This window comes from Myotis davidii, unplaced genomic scaffold (genome assembly GCF_000327345.1).
Source record: "Myotis davidii unplaced genomic scaffold, ASM32734v1 scaffold37, whole genome shotgun sequence".
NCBI classification, from domain to species: Eukaryota; Metazoa; Chordata; class Mammalia; order Chiroptera; family Vespertilionidae; genus Myotis; species Myotis davidii.
Window position 1 is genome coordinate 5,100,417 of NW_006289395.1, and position 15,602 is coordinate 5,116,018.

The following is a 15,602-nucleotide window of genomic DNA, read 5'->3' on the forward strand; positions in this document are numbered from 1 at the left end:
CATCAGTGCTTCCCCCACAGAAGTTTCCTCAGACGGCCAGTGTTCTCTGCACAGAGATAAGTGCTCAGGAAAGTATAAATGAGGTAGCTGATTGTTGCCAGGAACGTTGTGTGTGCCTACCAGCGGGGCAGAACAGAAGGAGGGCCGCCCGGCCCTGGCAGAGCCCCACTCCAGACCCCGAGCACTGCAGCAGAGAAGGACCAGCTGCTTTGCTATGAGTGGCCCACCCGGGAGGGCGGGAAGCCGTGCGCAAAAGCCGGCTCCTGATGGTGTGCAGGCTCCAGATGAAATAGGGCAAAAGCACAAGACACTGTGAGGGCTAGGGGTGCCCTGATTTGTTGGACGTGGGGAGAAGTGGGGAGAAAGAGAGGAGGGGGTGTGATTTGTAGAGCTGGGATCTAAAACTAAGTTTAATCAAAGTCATAAGGGCCCCGGGTTTGACCAGGGGAGATTTTTGCCTTCAGGCTTGTTTTTACTCTCACCCACGTACCCTCTCACCTGACCTATGTGACTAGGTAAGTGGGTGTTTCCAAACGCGAATGCCACAGGACAGGCTGGGGATGTGCTTCAGAGAACCTGATGGTGACGTCATTTGGCCGGAGTGTCAGAAGACAGCAGGGACGATGGTGGCTCCCTGGGCATGCTTGCCCTGTCCCAGGGCCAGCTGACCCTCCGCGTGGCGTTCCCTGAGTAGGGTTTGCAACCAGCTGTTTTCTCATCCTTCCCATTGTCTGCAGATGACTTTATCTTTTGACTATTCCAGTTATGGAAAGGTTGACTTTAAGCTGTAACTTCTGTACTGTAAAATACAGTACAAGTTTGCCCTTTGAAACCAAGCACTCCTACTCAGATGGTTATTCTGCATGAACACAGATAAATTAATAGTGTTTTGTTTTTAAAAATATATTTTTGCCAATTTTGATTTCAGAGAGGAAGGGAGAGAGAGAGAGAGATAGAAATGATGCGAGAGAATCACTGATCGGCTGCTTCCTGCACGCCCCCCACTGGGGGGGGATCAAGCCTGCAACCTGGGCTTGTGCCCTGACTGGGAATTGAATCATGACCTCCTGGTTCATAGGGTTGACGCTCAACCACTGAGCCATGCCGGTTGGGCGCCACCCCTGATTTAGACGACACATGAGCCTTAGCTCACTGTTGGTAAATTACCTCGGGTGCCTTTTAATATTTTCCAGTCACTTTATCAACTTCTCGCTGCTGGGAGACGCTTCCCTACCTCACCCAGGAGGTAGTCCTGGAGGAGAAAAGTTCCCAGCTGAGAGGAATGCCTTCTGAGAAGCCCACCTCCACACTCAGGGGTGGGGGAGACCTTCATCACACATGGTCAGATGTGTCTTGGCCGCTTCCCCCACAGACATTTCATAGGACTGACAGCAGTACCATTCGTGCAATGCCATTAGCAGTGCCATTCTCTATGCATGGACATCTGCAAATGTACAGATCTGTGAGTTGGGGGATAAAGCGCATGCTTCTGGAACTGTGCTGGGAACTGCTGTCCTTATCACAGTTTTAGGGGAAAGTAGCCTCTCTGCATGCAGATGCCCCTGTTCTGTGCAGCTCTGTCTAGTCCAGTGGTTCTCAACCTTCTGGCCCTTTAAATACAGTTCCTCATGTTGTGACCCAACCATAAAATTATTTTCGTTGCTTCTTCTTAACTGTAATGTTGCTACTGTTATGAATCGTAATGTAAATATCTGATATGCAGGATGGTCTTAGGTGACCTCTGTCAAAGGGTCATTCGACCGCCAAAGGGGTCGCGACCCACAGATGGAGAACTGCTGGTCTAGTCTGTTAGCTTGTTCACCAGCTTCTCCTTTATGATCACCCTGTGCAGCTGACTTTGACCTTGCCTTCAGGTGACACTCAGAGTCAGGTGGAACTTCTCTCTGGAATTAGAAATATTAAAAAATGTTTAAAGAATTAATGATCTCTCCCTGCCCATGTAGCTCAGTGATTGAGCATCAACCTATGAACCAGGAGGTCATAGTTCAATTCCGGTCAGGGCACATGCCCGGGTTGCAGGCTCAATCCCCAGTAGGGGATGGGGAAGGCAGCTGATCAATGACTCTCTTGAAGGCAGCTGATCAATGACTCTCTCTCTTATCATTGATGTTTCTGTCTCTCTCTCCCACTCCCTTCTCTGAAATCAATAAAGATATATTTTTAAAAAAAGAATTAATGATCTCAGCCTGCAGTACTGTACAACCAAGTGAAGTAAGTCCAGTACTTCAGGGGTTTTGGCAGACATACAGTGACATGCATTCACCACGGTGGTGTCACTCACACAGAACAGGTTCACTGCCCTACAAGTCCTCTGTGCCTGATCACCCCCACCCTCTCCCCGACCCTGGCAAGCACTGGTCTGCTCAGGGTCTCCACTGGTTTGCGTTTTCCAGAATGCCATGTAGCTGAATCGTGGTCAGGGGCCTTCTCAGGCTGGCTTCTTTCACTTCCTGTCTCTCCACTTAATGTCTTTCACTTAATGTCTCCATGTCTTTTCATGGTTTAATTGCGCATTGCTTTTTAGCGCTGAATAATATTCCATTTTCTGTATAGCCCACAGTTTATTTTTCTTCTTATCTACTAAAGGAGATCTTGGTTGCCTACCGGTTTTGGCAATTACAAATAAAGCTGCTGTGAACATCTGTGTGCAGGTATTTGTACATTTGCAATTCATTTGGGGTAAAAACCAAGAAGCCTAATTTCTGGATCAGTGGTAAGAGTATCTTTCATTTTGTAAGAAACTTCCAAACTGAGTCCCAAAGCGGTCCTACCATTTTGTAATCCAGTAACAAATGAGAGTTGCTTTGTTCCGCATCCTTGACAACAGGTGGTGGTGTCAGTGTTTTGAAGTTCAGCGATTCTAATAGTGCTATCTCATTGTTACTTTAATTTGCAATTAAAATCCCAATATCACTTTGGGATTTTCCCTGCTAGCTTTCCGTATGGACTTCTAATTTCATTTCATTGTGGTCAGAGAGCAGGTATTATATGGTTTCTATTTTTTTAAACTTGGTAAGGTGTATTTTATAGCCCAGAATGTGGTCTCTCTGGGTGAATGTTCCCTGTGAGCTTGAAAAGAATGTGTGTGCTGCTGCTGTTGGATGGAGCAGTCTATAGATATCAGTTATACCTGCTCGATGGATTATGCTGTTAAGTTCAACCATGTCCACACTGATTTCATGCCTTCGGGTGTGTCTATTTCTTATATAAGGGTAATAAGTCCATTATAAGAATGGACTCCTATTTCCTCTTGCAGTTGTATCATTTTTGCATTACGTAGTTCGATGCTCTGTGGTTAGGTACATCATTAAGGGTTGTTATGTTTCCTTGTAGAATCAGCCCTTTATCATTATGCATGATTCCTCTTTATCCTGATACTTTCCTTGCTCTGAATTCTGCTCTGTGGAAAATGGATATAGCTAAGCCGGCTTCTTCTGATTAGTGTATCTTTCTCTATCCCTTTGCTTTTAATTTTTATATTGATACTTAATATATAGATGGTGATATGTATCTTTATATTTAACCTGAGTTTCTTATAGACAACATACTTGGTCTCTTTTTAATCGGAAGTTGCCCCACAGTTCTCAGGTATTCTGTTCCCTTGGTTCCCGTCTTCTTTCTCTGCGTTTCAGTTTTGAAGTTTTGTTGTCACATCCTCTAGCTCTGAGGTCCTATCCTCAGTCATATCCAATTTGCAGACAAGCCCATCAAAGGTTTGGTTTACTTATGTGACAGCATTTCTTTTCTTTTTCTTTTTTAATGTATAGCATCCATCCATATGTTCTTGCATGTTGTCTACTTTTTCCATTAAAATCCTTAGCATATTAATCATAGTTTAAAAACATGTTCCTAGCCTGATAATGCCGACATTTTTGCCATATCCAACCCAGACTGTGATGCTTGTTTCATTTCTTCAATCTGCGTTTTTGCAGTTTAGTATGAAAAAGGTGGGTGTGGCGGAGTGGGTAAAGGGAACTGTGGCAACTGGGCCTTGAGTGACGGGGTGGGGAGGGTGAGGGGCAAGGTGGGCTCTGCAGTCCTAGGAGTAGGTCTGTCTCCGAGGGAGGCCTGTGCTCTGGGCTGTGAGCTTCACTAGTGCTTCTAGGGTTGTTGTTGTTTGTTAGTTTTTGTTTTAGATTTAGGAGGGACAGGCTGGCTAGGGATTGAGTATTTCTCCTTCCCAGTGTCTGAAGGCTAGACCCTGATAGAACTGAGTATTTCCCTTCCCCCAGGTCAGGACGGCTCTGATAACCCCCCTGTAGCGCCCTCGCTGGTTTCTCAGTGGGTTTGGCTCAGTGGATAGAGTATCGGCCCGCGGACTGAAGAGTCATGTGTTCGATTCTGGTAAGGGTATGTACTTCAGTTGCAGGAGGCAACCCATCAATGTGTCTCTCTCACATCGATGTTTCTCTCCCCCTCCCTTCCATGCTCTCTAAAAAATCAATGGAAAAAGATCCTCAGGTGAGGATTCACAAAAAACAAAAACCCTAGGTTAGGCTCAAATGAAAGACTTTCTCCTGAGGGCAGGCCTTGCTAAGAGCAATATAATGCTCACGTGCTCAAAGCCGCTCCTTTCCCCTCCCCCTTGTTGAAACCGGAGAGGGCTTCTCTGGTGTTCACTGTGAGGACTCTGTGTTGTGAGTCTTACCGCAGTGACTGGGTGTCCCCAGAGTTTAACCATCAGACATGTGCACACGGGGCCTCAGCGATGGTCAGCTGTTCTGGTTCCGTTCTGGTCCCGCTCAGGTGTGTGATTCTCTTACTCACCTGCTTTCTCGACGTTGGGGGCAGTGGTTTGCCGTGTGACCTCACTTATCTGATGGAGCAGAAAAGCTGTTGATTTTTCAGTTTGTTCAGCGTTTTACACATTGGTGGTGGTGACTTCTGATCTTGCGAGCCAGACTGGAAACCAGAAGTCAGTTATAAAGATCAAGGTTATACTCTGCCAAGAAAAAGTATTTAAGAGAGAAGTATATAAATATCTTAGGGATTGTGTTAACAACAGGAATATTCAAAATCCTACAATAATATCATGAATGTAGGATAATTATAAAATAGGACTGAGCAAATCAAAGTCTATAAAATTGAGAGATGTTCCTAGATGAGAAAAGTCAATGTTATCAAAATTTTAATTCCCCCAGGACTGTGTAAGTTGATATAATTGTAATAAATGCTTCAAAGGGTAATAAAGGGTTTCTAAAGTTAATGTGGGAGAATTATTGGAGCTTTGAATTTCTGTCTCTTACGATGTATTGTGAAGTTACATAATTAAAATGTAGGTACTATTTTTAAAAAAAATATATAGAAAGGGGGTTTGGGGGGAGAGGGGAGACATCCCAGTCAGAAGAAAATCTAAGTGAGTAAGAAGGTTTATCTGTGACATTTCAAATTCATGGGGACAGTCTGTTCTGTTTGTGAACAATATTGAGACCTTTGGTTAGCTCTTTAAAAAATTCTGTATCTGATATAAATACTAAAGTAAGTTCCAATGTATTAAAGAGGTAAATGTTATATTCTCCACTGAACATATATATGGATATTTATACTGTTGGTTGAGGTGTCCTAAGCAAATTAGCAAAGGAGGAAATCATAAAGAGAAAAATGTAATAGACACTACCACATGGAAGAGCCATTAAAAAAGTGTAGGACTGAAAAAAGTTGCAAATAGTGTCAAAAGATAAATGAAAAATTGGGGAAAATATTAGCAGCATTTGATTAAGCCCTTGGTCTCATCCATCTAAAGAATTCTCACAAATCTTGTAAATAAAGTCTCCTACAGAAAAATGGGCACTTAATGTCAACAAGGAATTGACACAAGTAGGTAATACATTTAGAAGAAAGTTAACCTCTTAAAAAAGCAAACTACAAATTAGGAACACATTTAAATTTTATCTATAAATTTGATTGTGTTTAAACAGAATTAAGCAATTACTGTAAAAACAAATATTTATGGATTAATTCTTATAGTAAAAAATGTTTTTTCTGATGGTTGACAATATACTATATCAAAAGCCCTCATGTCCCAACTCGTCATCTTTCTGATATTTTTAAATTTAACTATAAGGAATTATATAATCAAAACTAATTTTAACTGCAGAATTTATCCTAAGGAAATAATCAAGAGATGGATGCAAATCTGTATAAACAAATACTTGTTCAAATGTCATTATAGTGGGAAAAACTAAAAACACAATATCCAACAATAGAAACCTAGTCCATCCATTTATTAAGTATAAAACATGCTTATCTAGGCGTAAATGAGCTACAAAGCGTCCTGGCCTCTTTTTTGTAAGCCAAGTGATCATACAAACATGCGCCAATTAACATAAATGCTAACTAAGCACATCACAGCTTATGGCCATTATCTCTGCTGTTGGGGTTACAGGTGGGCGGGGTTAATTACTTGGTATTTTTCCAAATGTCGATTAATGCAAAAATCAGCAAACAAATGATTTTTAAACACATTTAAATCTGGTGATTATTGATGGAAGTTGTTTTCTTTATAGAAAATTCACAGATGGTTTAGGTGCACGGAAACTCTGTTTGCAGTGTCATTGTCTTTCTGAATGTGGCTCATTGGGAGGCCACGTTGCTCACTTAATAAGGCCGTCGTCTGACTGTGCCTTCAGAGCTCCGGTCTGTCTCCGAGGGCACACACGGGTGGTCGGCTTCTCTAAACTCTGCTGGTGAAGATGCAGTTGCCCTGGCCTTGGTCCTTCCTGGGCTCTCTTCCTGTACGCAGAGCCATGCATCACCCAGCCCTGGTTTTTCCCTGACTTGGCGTAGCTCTCTCACGCCTGCCAGGCTGGGGATGGGTGTCTGCTGGACCTGCTGGCGTGGGGAGGCTGGTTCCCCGCAAAACTGCTTTCTCCCGGCCCTTTGGCAGACTGGGCAGCCCTACGAAGGCATTCGCTGTGGGGATGCTCTGGCTAAAGGGAGCTGAGGGGGGTCTTAGGGCCCAAGCTGTTCTTCGGGAAAACTTCCCTTGCTGAGCCTCCATTTCTTCATTTGTTCTCACAGCAAATAGCATTGAGCCCCTACTGTCAGAAGCAGGTTTGAGACCGAGGAGGACAGACAGATAGGATCCTCGGTAGCTGCTCCTCTCAATCTGGAAATTCCACACGTTCCTAAGAGATGAGCATTCCATGTGGCACGGAGAATCCTGTGTGACATTGTGCCTGGCGCCTAGACGGTTCCCAGTGCATGTTAACTCATCGGTCCCCTTTCTTCATGGTCTGAAACTGGCCCAGGACAGCTTGGCCTCCTCTGTGCTCCAAGCTCAGAGAACACACTTCCCCTTTAGCTCGGTGCCTTGGTCCTAGCCGTCTTACTAGGAATGGGCTTAACTGGCAGGTGGGGGGCGGGGTGGGGGGTTGGGATAGAACAGGAGGTTCCGTGAAACAGGCTCTCCCTGCAGCGCGGAGCTGCCGGCTTTAACTCACTCAGTGTCTGGGTCAGCTTCTGTGCTGGCCTCACGTTCACCTCCAAGGGAATGTTCTAGACCCTTCTCTCCTCCACTTAGCATTTCTTCTCAAGATCTCCTACCTGAGGCAACCCAACAGGGAGGAGCTTGAGAGATCATGTGACCTGCGCAATGGTGCTCAGAGACGTGGTTAGTGGCGAGTCTCCGTCCTGCTCGGGTGTGCTTGCTTGCTTGTCCCTTCTACAATGTTTCTGTGGAACTGAAAATGGTTCTCTGAGGAGAACAAATTGCAGGTCAGACACAGCGTCGGGCCATTGCCCCATCGTGTGGAGCACTGGATCGCGCACGACAGTTAGCACTGGATTTGCATGTGCGTCGGCTGAGTCAGGTTCTGGTATGTTCTGAATCAGCAATCCTTCCCCTGCCCACCTGTCTTGTCCTACTTCTTCCCAGTTGGTGTGCTGCTGTCTCTTTCTCATATGCTGCTTATCAACCAATCAGCATTGAGAGTGAAGGACAGCAAAGTAGTAAATAATCAGAGACAAAATGAGAGAAGGAAGAGAGGACAAGCACAGTTTGTACCCAGCGGCTGCTTCCTGGAGGTGGCGTAAGCTGCAGAGGAGTGGGAGTAACTTGCACATCACCCCCACACCAGCTTTTCTAACTCCCAGTGAGGACCCCATGTTGAAATCCTTTGGGAACCCTGGCACAGGTGTTCTGTTCACACTTGCCATTCCCTGGGCCGAAGTCAGGCAGCATGGAAATGTCCAGGGCGGAGTTTGTGACATGTCAGGTTTTATTGAAAACTAGAGGCCCCGGGGCACGAAATCATGCTTGGGTGGGGTCCGGCCGGCCTGCCCCGATAGGGCTAATTGGGCCAGGCTGGCTGATGTGAGGGGCCGCAGGCAGTTGGCTGGCTGGCCCGCCCCCTGGTTGAACTCCTGGTCGAGGGGACAATTTGCATATTAGCCTTTTATTATGTAGGATATTATATAGGATGAGATTGAACCTCAGAGGGAAGGCAGGGATGAGAGGGGTGGGAAGAGATCAACCAAAGAGCTTGTATGCATATATACATAACCTGAGGGCCTGGGGAGGCGGGTGGGGGTGAGCTAGAAGGGGTCATTGGGGGAATAAGGGACATACGTAATACTTTCAAAAATAAATATTTTTTTAATATTAAAAAAAAGATGAGATTGAACACTGTGAAGGCTTGTTCTTGTCTGAGGTCTGGACCCATGCATTAGCCACGCTATCATTTCACCTTGGTTGTGCATTTTATCTCCACAGGACCAGCTGTCAGCTGACATGTACAGTTTTGTGGCCAAAGAAATCGACTATGCAAACTACTTCCAAACGGTAAGCGTCCATGAAGGTGAGACAGCTTACAGTCCGTTTGCAAGAGTCCTGGTGCGGACAGGAAGGAGTGTGGGTGTGAGACTGAGGCCCTGTGACTGAGCATGTGATGGAAAAGAGTGGGATGTGACTGTTCTACCTGTGAAAAAACCCTGCCTTTTCTTTCTCCTTGACTCATTCATGAAGGTCATTGCAACTCAGAGGCCTATGCAGTGGCTCCCAGGCCGGGGTGGTTTTGCTGCCTCTTCCAGGAGACATTTGACAATGGCTGGGGACATTTTTAGCTGCCACCTTTGGGGGAGGTGCTATTGGCATCTAGTAGGTAGAGGTCAGGGATGCTGCTAAGCATCCTGCAATACACAAAACAGCCCACACACAAAGAATTTTCCAGATGGAAGTAGGGCCAAGGCTGAAAACTCTGGTGTATCTTAAACAAGGACCTGGGGAGATGGTAACCCCGCCCCCCAGCACAGATTGGTTTTAACCTGGATTTTTGCCAGGATGATGACAGGTAGGTAAACGATGATTGGTGTGATCTGTTTGCCTTCTTCTCATTGAGGAAAGCAGATTTAAAGAGAGAGAAACAGGATCTGGGTTGAGAAAAAGTACAAATTAAAAATAGGGAAGTGATGGGATGATAAGGAAAATAAAGAGAAGGAACTGGGCAGGGGGACATCCTGAGAGGTTGAGGGTGCTTCGCTAAGTGTGCGAATGGCTGTGGGCTGTCGGCCATCTTCCAGCACTTCCATCAGTGGACACAAGTCCAGAGGCGTGTCCTCTCCCCTGAAAAAGAAGATATGCATCCTTCCAACCTAGAAAGTTATTTTGAAGGAGTAATGTACTTTCAAGTATACTCCATTGCTTTTGTTGGTGAAGGTAATATTCAACTTCATGGTTGTTAAAACTAATGAAATGTTGACATTGCAAGCATTATTAGGCTGCCTAATTGTCATTTGTATGCCATTTATTTCAATATTCTGATTTTTTAAAATTCATTTTTATTTTTAGTTGGAAACAATAGTATCTACCCTCCGCACTAAGCGTTTAAATCGTGAATCATTCTCCTTCCCTCATAGATGCCCCGTTTTTGAGGGGGAAGGAGGAGTTCAGAAGATAAATGAAGTAACTATTGCTCACAGGTTTTCCTCAGCTCTTAGCCACAGTTCAGCAGCAGTTTTAGCAGTGGGATGGCCAACATAGCTGGGAGGGACTGTTCCGGGAGCCATATCATTACAACCAAAGCAATTTTACCTCCTGAGGACTTGCAGAGGATTGTGGATCAAGACACAAGTTTCTGATCAGTTATATCTTTGCAGAAAACAAGATGTGTGTGTTGTGTGCGTGCACGTGTGTATGCGCGCGCATGCGTGCACACATTGGTTAATGGCCTTTAGCTCTAATAGGCAAATGGATTTCTCAATGTGCTTTTCATTTATATCCTCCTATCATCTTACCGCTCTGTGTTGCCTTTTGCTTTGGGGGGTGCTTGGTGTGGTAAGATGGCAGGAAAGGCGAGCTCTCTAGGTCAGGCTCCAGATCTGGGGTCCCCCTCACCCTGACGGTTCTCCCACCTCCCACATTCCCACTGTGGCTGTTGCTACAGAGACTAAGGGGAAGCGTGCCCATGGTTTGGGGTGATTGAGGAAGGAGTAGGGGCTCCATCCCCTTCCCCGTGAGTAGCCAGCACCTTCAGGCAGAGAGCTCCAAGGGCGCAGCGGCCTTTGGCAAAGGGTAACGCCTGCTCTTGTGTCTTCTCAGCTCATAGAAGTGCAAGCTGAGTACCACAGGAAGTCGCTGGCGCTCTTGCAGGCCGTGCTGCCGCAGATAAAGGCACAGCAGGGTGAGTGCACATCTGTGTGGCCTGGAGGGAGGGTTGGGCTGCTCCCCTTCCCAGAGGCCACCCCGCCTGCATCCGTTCACCCTCCGCTCTCCCCACGGGTCACGTTCCATGGGCTGCCAGCACTTCACAGGCCCGTGCCTGGTCCAGTTGAGGTGAAGCCGAGCCACACAGACCCACTGTCCTCGGGGATGAGGGGGCGTGGATGTGAGTGGAAGTCTGTCTTACCTGTTATGGGAGGCCCCACGGCCCTGCACACAGCCAGTTAGCATGTGCCCTGCCCTGTCCTCTCAGTCACCCCAAACCGCAGGGACGGAGGCTCAGCTGGGGGGCTCCGTATCTTTCATGGTCTTAGGATAATCAGTATAAGAGGAAAGACAGGGTCCAGCAGGGCGACCTTCACTCACCCCTCACAGCCTCCTTTTGCATCCCCCGTACACCCCGCAGAGGCCTGGGTGGAGAAGCCGTCCTTCGGGAAGCCCCTGGAGGAGCACCTCACCATCAGCGGCCGGGAGATCGCCTTCCCAATTGAGGCCTGCGTCACGATGCTGCTGGAGTGCGGGATGCAGGAGGAGGTAGGTCCGCACGGCCAGCCCCAGCCCTGGCAGCATCTTCTCTCCTGGCACTATCCCCACCTGGCCCCCAAAACCAAACATGGCAACATGAGGTACAGCCTCTTTCCTGCAGAGCCCAGATGGGTCCTGCTCTCGCCTATGAGCCTTCCCTTCACAGGGAGACTGATAACACTGGCTGTGAGGAACGTACAGCCACAGTCCAGCCATTCCTTCTTCACGTTTGTTGTTGTTGTTGTTAATCCTCACGCAAGGATATTTTTCCATTGAGAGAGTGGAAGGGAGGGGGAGAGACACATCGATTGGTTGCCTCCCGCATGCACCCTGACCAGGGCCAGGGGTCGGTCGGGTCAGCTACCAAGGTACGTGCCCTTGACCAGAATCGAACCCAGGACCCTTCAGTCCAAGGGCCAATGCTCTAACCACTGAGAAAAACCAGCTAGGGCTCCTTCTTCATGTTTAATATGAGTCTTGGCAGCTGCTGTTGCTTTGTCTTCGTTTTCCTCCTCCTTCCCTACTACTCCCCTTCCCCCTCCTCCTCCTTTGTCTTCTTCCTAAGTTCCAATTTTAAAAATAGACCTTTTAGAATATATGCATCCCTGCGTTCACTGCAGTGTTATTTGCAGTGGCCATGGTTTGGAAGCACCCAGGTATCCATCAGTGAATGAGTGGATAACAAATCTGTGGTACATTTACATAATGGAATACTACTTGGCCATAAAAAAGAAGGAAATCTTACCTTTTATGGGTGGACCTGGAGAGCATTATGCTGAGTGAAATAAGTCATTCATGGAAAGACAAGTACCAGATGATTTCACTCATGTGGAACCTAATGAACAAAAAAACTAGCAAACAAAATAAAAACAGACTCATAGAGCCTGGCCACTGGGGCTCAGTTGGTTGAGCGCCGACCCATGAATCAGGTTCGATTCCCAGCCAGGGCACATGCTCAGTTGCAGGCTCAATCCCCAGTAGGGAGTGTGCAGGAGGCAGCTGATCAATAATTCTCTCTCATCATTGATAGTTCTATCTCTCCCTCTCCCATCCTCTCTCTGAAATCAATCAAAATGTATTTTTTTGGGGGGGGGGAACAGACTCAGATACAGAGAACAGACTGACAGCTGTCAGAGGGGAAGGGGGTTGGGAGGAGGTAGGAACAGGTAAAGGGGGGATAAACGGTGGTGAAAGGAGACTTGACTTGGTAAGCTGGCCGCTCCCTCTCTGTCAGGCTGCTCTGGATGCTGGCCATTCAAAAGGAATGAGAATAAGTGTCTTTTGACTAAGTTTTCAGTGCCAGGCATTTTCTCATGTTATCAAGTCAAGATGAGAAGATCTGTAAGTCCCTGGGGCACAGTTTCATAGAGGGCCTTTTCCTTACCATCATTTTTTCTTTTAATTGTGGAAAAACTTCATGTTAAGATAAGCAGCCTCATCCCCTGGCTTGGGTCAGCCCTGTTCCATCGCCACTTCCACGTCCTGCCCCCACCCTGCTGTGGGTGTTTTGAAGCCACTCCCAGACATTATATCATCTTGTCTATGATACTGCAGTACTAGAATACTTCTGGTTTCTCCAGAAGATTAGGGATATTTTTAAATATAACTATAAAATTATTACATACGAAAAGTAAAATAATTTATCAATATCTTTAAATTTCTAACAAGTACTATAAACTAGATTTTGAAGAACAGAAGTCAGGTGAGCTGGCATCTCCTGTCTCATCTCCTGACCCTGGGCCTCCCGGCCTCACGTCAGACCTTCACTACCTCACTTTAATCCTTCCCTACTTTGCATCAGCAGATACGTTAGTAACAACTACACTCGGTTTCCTTAACAGAGTAAAGTCCTGTTTCTGCCCAGCCGCAGCCTCGTGCTCCTCCCCTCAGCTCTTTGGGTTTGTTTTCTGTGCTCCCAATTTCTTAAGATAACTCAGCATTTCTGAGTCTGCATCCGCACCACCACTCATTCCTCCTTTCCGGGACTCACTATGTGAACAATCATGTTCTCCTCCTGTTTTTGTGTCTCTCAATGGAACAGTCTTCTCAGTTACATAGTCAAGCTGAAGCTGTGCTTGGCAACTCTGCTTCTTTCTCCTGGCCTGTCCATTGCCAGCTGCGATTCTTTCCCTGCGTGGCTGCATGTGTCCAGCAGGTCCTACCTCTTCTGGGAGCTGCGGCTGCTGTCTGCATCATGGCTGCTGTGCTTGCTCCCTAACCAGACACGTTTGGGAGCTTCCTTGCATGTGTGCCTGAGATCTCTGGGCATCTGTCTGCCTGTACTAAGAAAGGACTGACTGACCTCAGCAGACCCCAACTCAGACCAGGAACATTTTCTCCTAAAGCCGTGGTCGGCAAACTGCAGCTCGCGAGCCACATGCAGCTCTTTGGCCCCTTGAGTGTGGCTCTTCCTAAGCCTTAGGAGTACCCTAATTAAGTTAATAACAATGTACCTACCTATATAGTTTAAGTTTTAAAAAATTTGGCTCTCAAATTTCAATCGTTGTACTGTTGATATTTGGCTCTGTTGACTAATGAGTTTGCCGACCAATGTCCTAAAGGAATTTGGGAATTGGGGACCCTCCATGTAAAGTAGCCAGGAGCGTCCGCCAGGAGGATTGCAGCACAGAATGCCAGGAGCTGAGAAGGTGAAACAGAAACCACAAGGTCTTCAACCCATGTCCAACTTCCTGTCTGGGACCTGGGGTTCCTTTCCAAGTCTGACCTGCGTCTGTCTTCTCTCCACCTACCCCTGGCCTCTTCTCTTTCTCTTCCTAGTTCACGTTAACTTTGCAGGAGGTAGGGGTTTCACTTGAAAAGAATGGCAGCAATTCAAAAATAACTCTGATGCCACACCAGCATGGCTCAGTGGTTGAGGGTCCACCTATGAACAAGGAGGTCATGGTTCATTTCCTAATCAGGGCATATGCCTGGGTTTTAAGCTTGATCCCCAGTGTGGGGCATCCAGGAGACAACTGATCAATGATTCTCTCTCATCATTGATGTTTCTATCTTTCTCTCCCTCTCCCTTCCTCTCTGAAATCAATAAAAATATATATTTTTTAAAGCAACTCTGAGAACAGAACATGAGGGGCTGAAGGGAGCATCCCCCCCCCCCCCCCCAAACACCATCCTGTCTGCCTTACCCTGAGGACACAGGCTTCATTTGGATCTAAAAGTATAGCCCTGGAGAAATTAAAAATGGCAGCAGAGTAAGTGGATGCTGCATGAACACGTTCCTAGGACCAAACTGGAATTACAACTCAAATACATAAAAACTCCCTGAATAATCAACTGAAGAGTCACTGGAGAGAACCCTGATAACTGAGGACAAAAAGTGGAGACCACATAGAGACTGACAATTGCTAATTAGGTGGTTTTGCCTGGGGGAAAGACAACTGACCCAACCATATTGGAAAACACCTTTCTCCAAGGTGTGAATTTGCTGAGGCCCATTAAGAGACTGATAATAACAATTAGCCTCCAGGGAGAAGCAATCACCCTACCCTGTTAGAAAAAGCTCTATTCACACTTGTGGACGATTGCCTGAGGGCAATTCAAGACTAAATCCAACAGTCTGCAAGCAGAGGCACTCTCTGGAGGCTTTGAGTCTTTGCCTGGTCTAATTAGACAGAAACAGCTTCTGACACTGTTCTGCACTAGAGACTGGGAATCATAGCAGATCTACCTAATACATATTCACAAATCCAAACAGGCAGCCAAATGAGGAGGCAAAGAAACAACCCCCAAATGAAAGAACAAGAGAATTCTCCAGAAGAGAGAGATGGAATGGAGATCAAAAATTTATATGATATAGTGTTCAGAATAATTATGGTGAAGATGCTCAACAGCATGACAAAATATATAGTAACTACAAAAACAGAAATAAAGAATGACATAGCACAAATAAAGAACACATTGGACGGAATACACAGCAGATTGGGGGAAACTAAGGATCCAATCAGTGAATTAGAAGACAAGAGTTGTGCCGAAACCGGTTTGGCTCAGTGGATAGAGCGTCGGCCGGCGGACTGAAGGGTCCCAGGTTCAATTCCGGTCAGGGGCATGTACCTGGGTTGCGGGCACATCCCCAGTGGGAGATGTGCAGGAGGCAGCTGATCGGTGTTTTTCTCTCATCGATGTTTCTGACTCTCTGTCTCTCTCCCATCCTCTCTGTAAAAAATCAATAAAATATATTTAAAAAATTAAAAATAAATAAGTACATACCCCAAATAAAATAAATTTTAAAAAAAGAAGACAAGAGTTGAAAAAATCACTCAATCAGAGAACCACGGAGTAAAACAATTAAGAAACAGGAGGACACCTAAAGGGAGCTATTGGACAACATGAAATGTTGCAATATTCACATAGCAGGAGAGCCAGAAGAGGCAGAAAGGGG

The 15,602-nt window shown here is 46.3% G+C and overlaps 1 protein-coding gene across 1 annotated transcript in view; it reads left to right on the plus strand.

Annotated features, from left to right (window-relative positions):
* The window catches only part of ARHGAP44 (Rho GTPase activating protein 44), a 184,475-nt gene that overhangs the window by 123,191 nt on the left and 45,682 nt on the right, over window positions 1-15,602 (plus strand). The window contains 3 exon segments of the mRNA XM_006761694.2: window positions 8,735-8,803; window positions 10,559-10,640; window positions 11,085-11,212. Coding sequence (XP_006761757.1) covers window positions 8,735-8,803; window positions 10,559-10,640; window positions 11,085-11,212 — 279 coding nt within the window.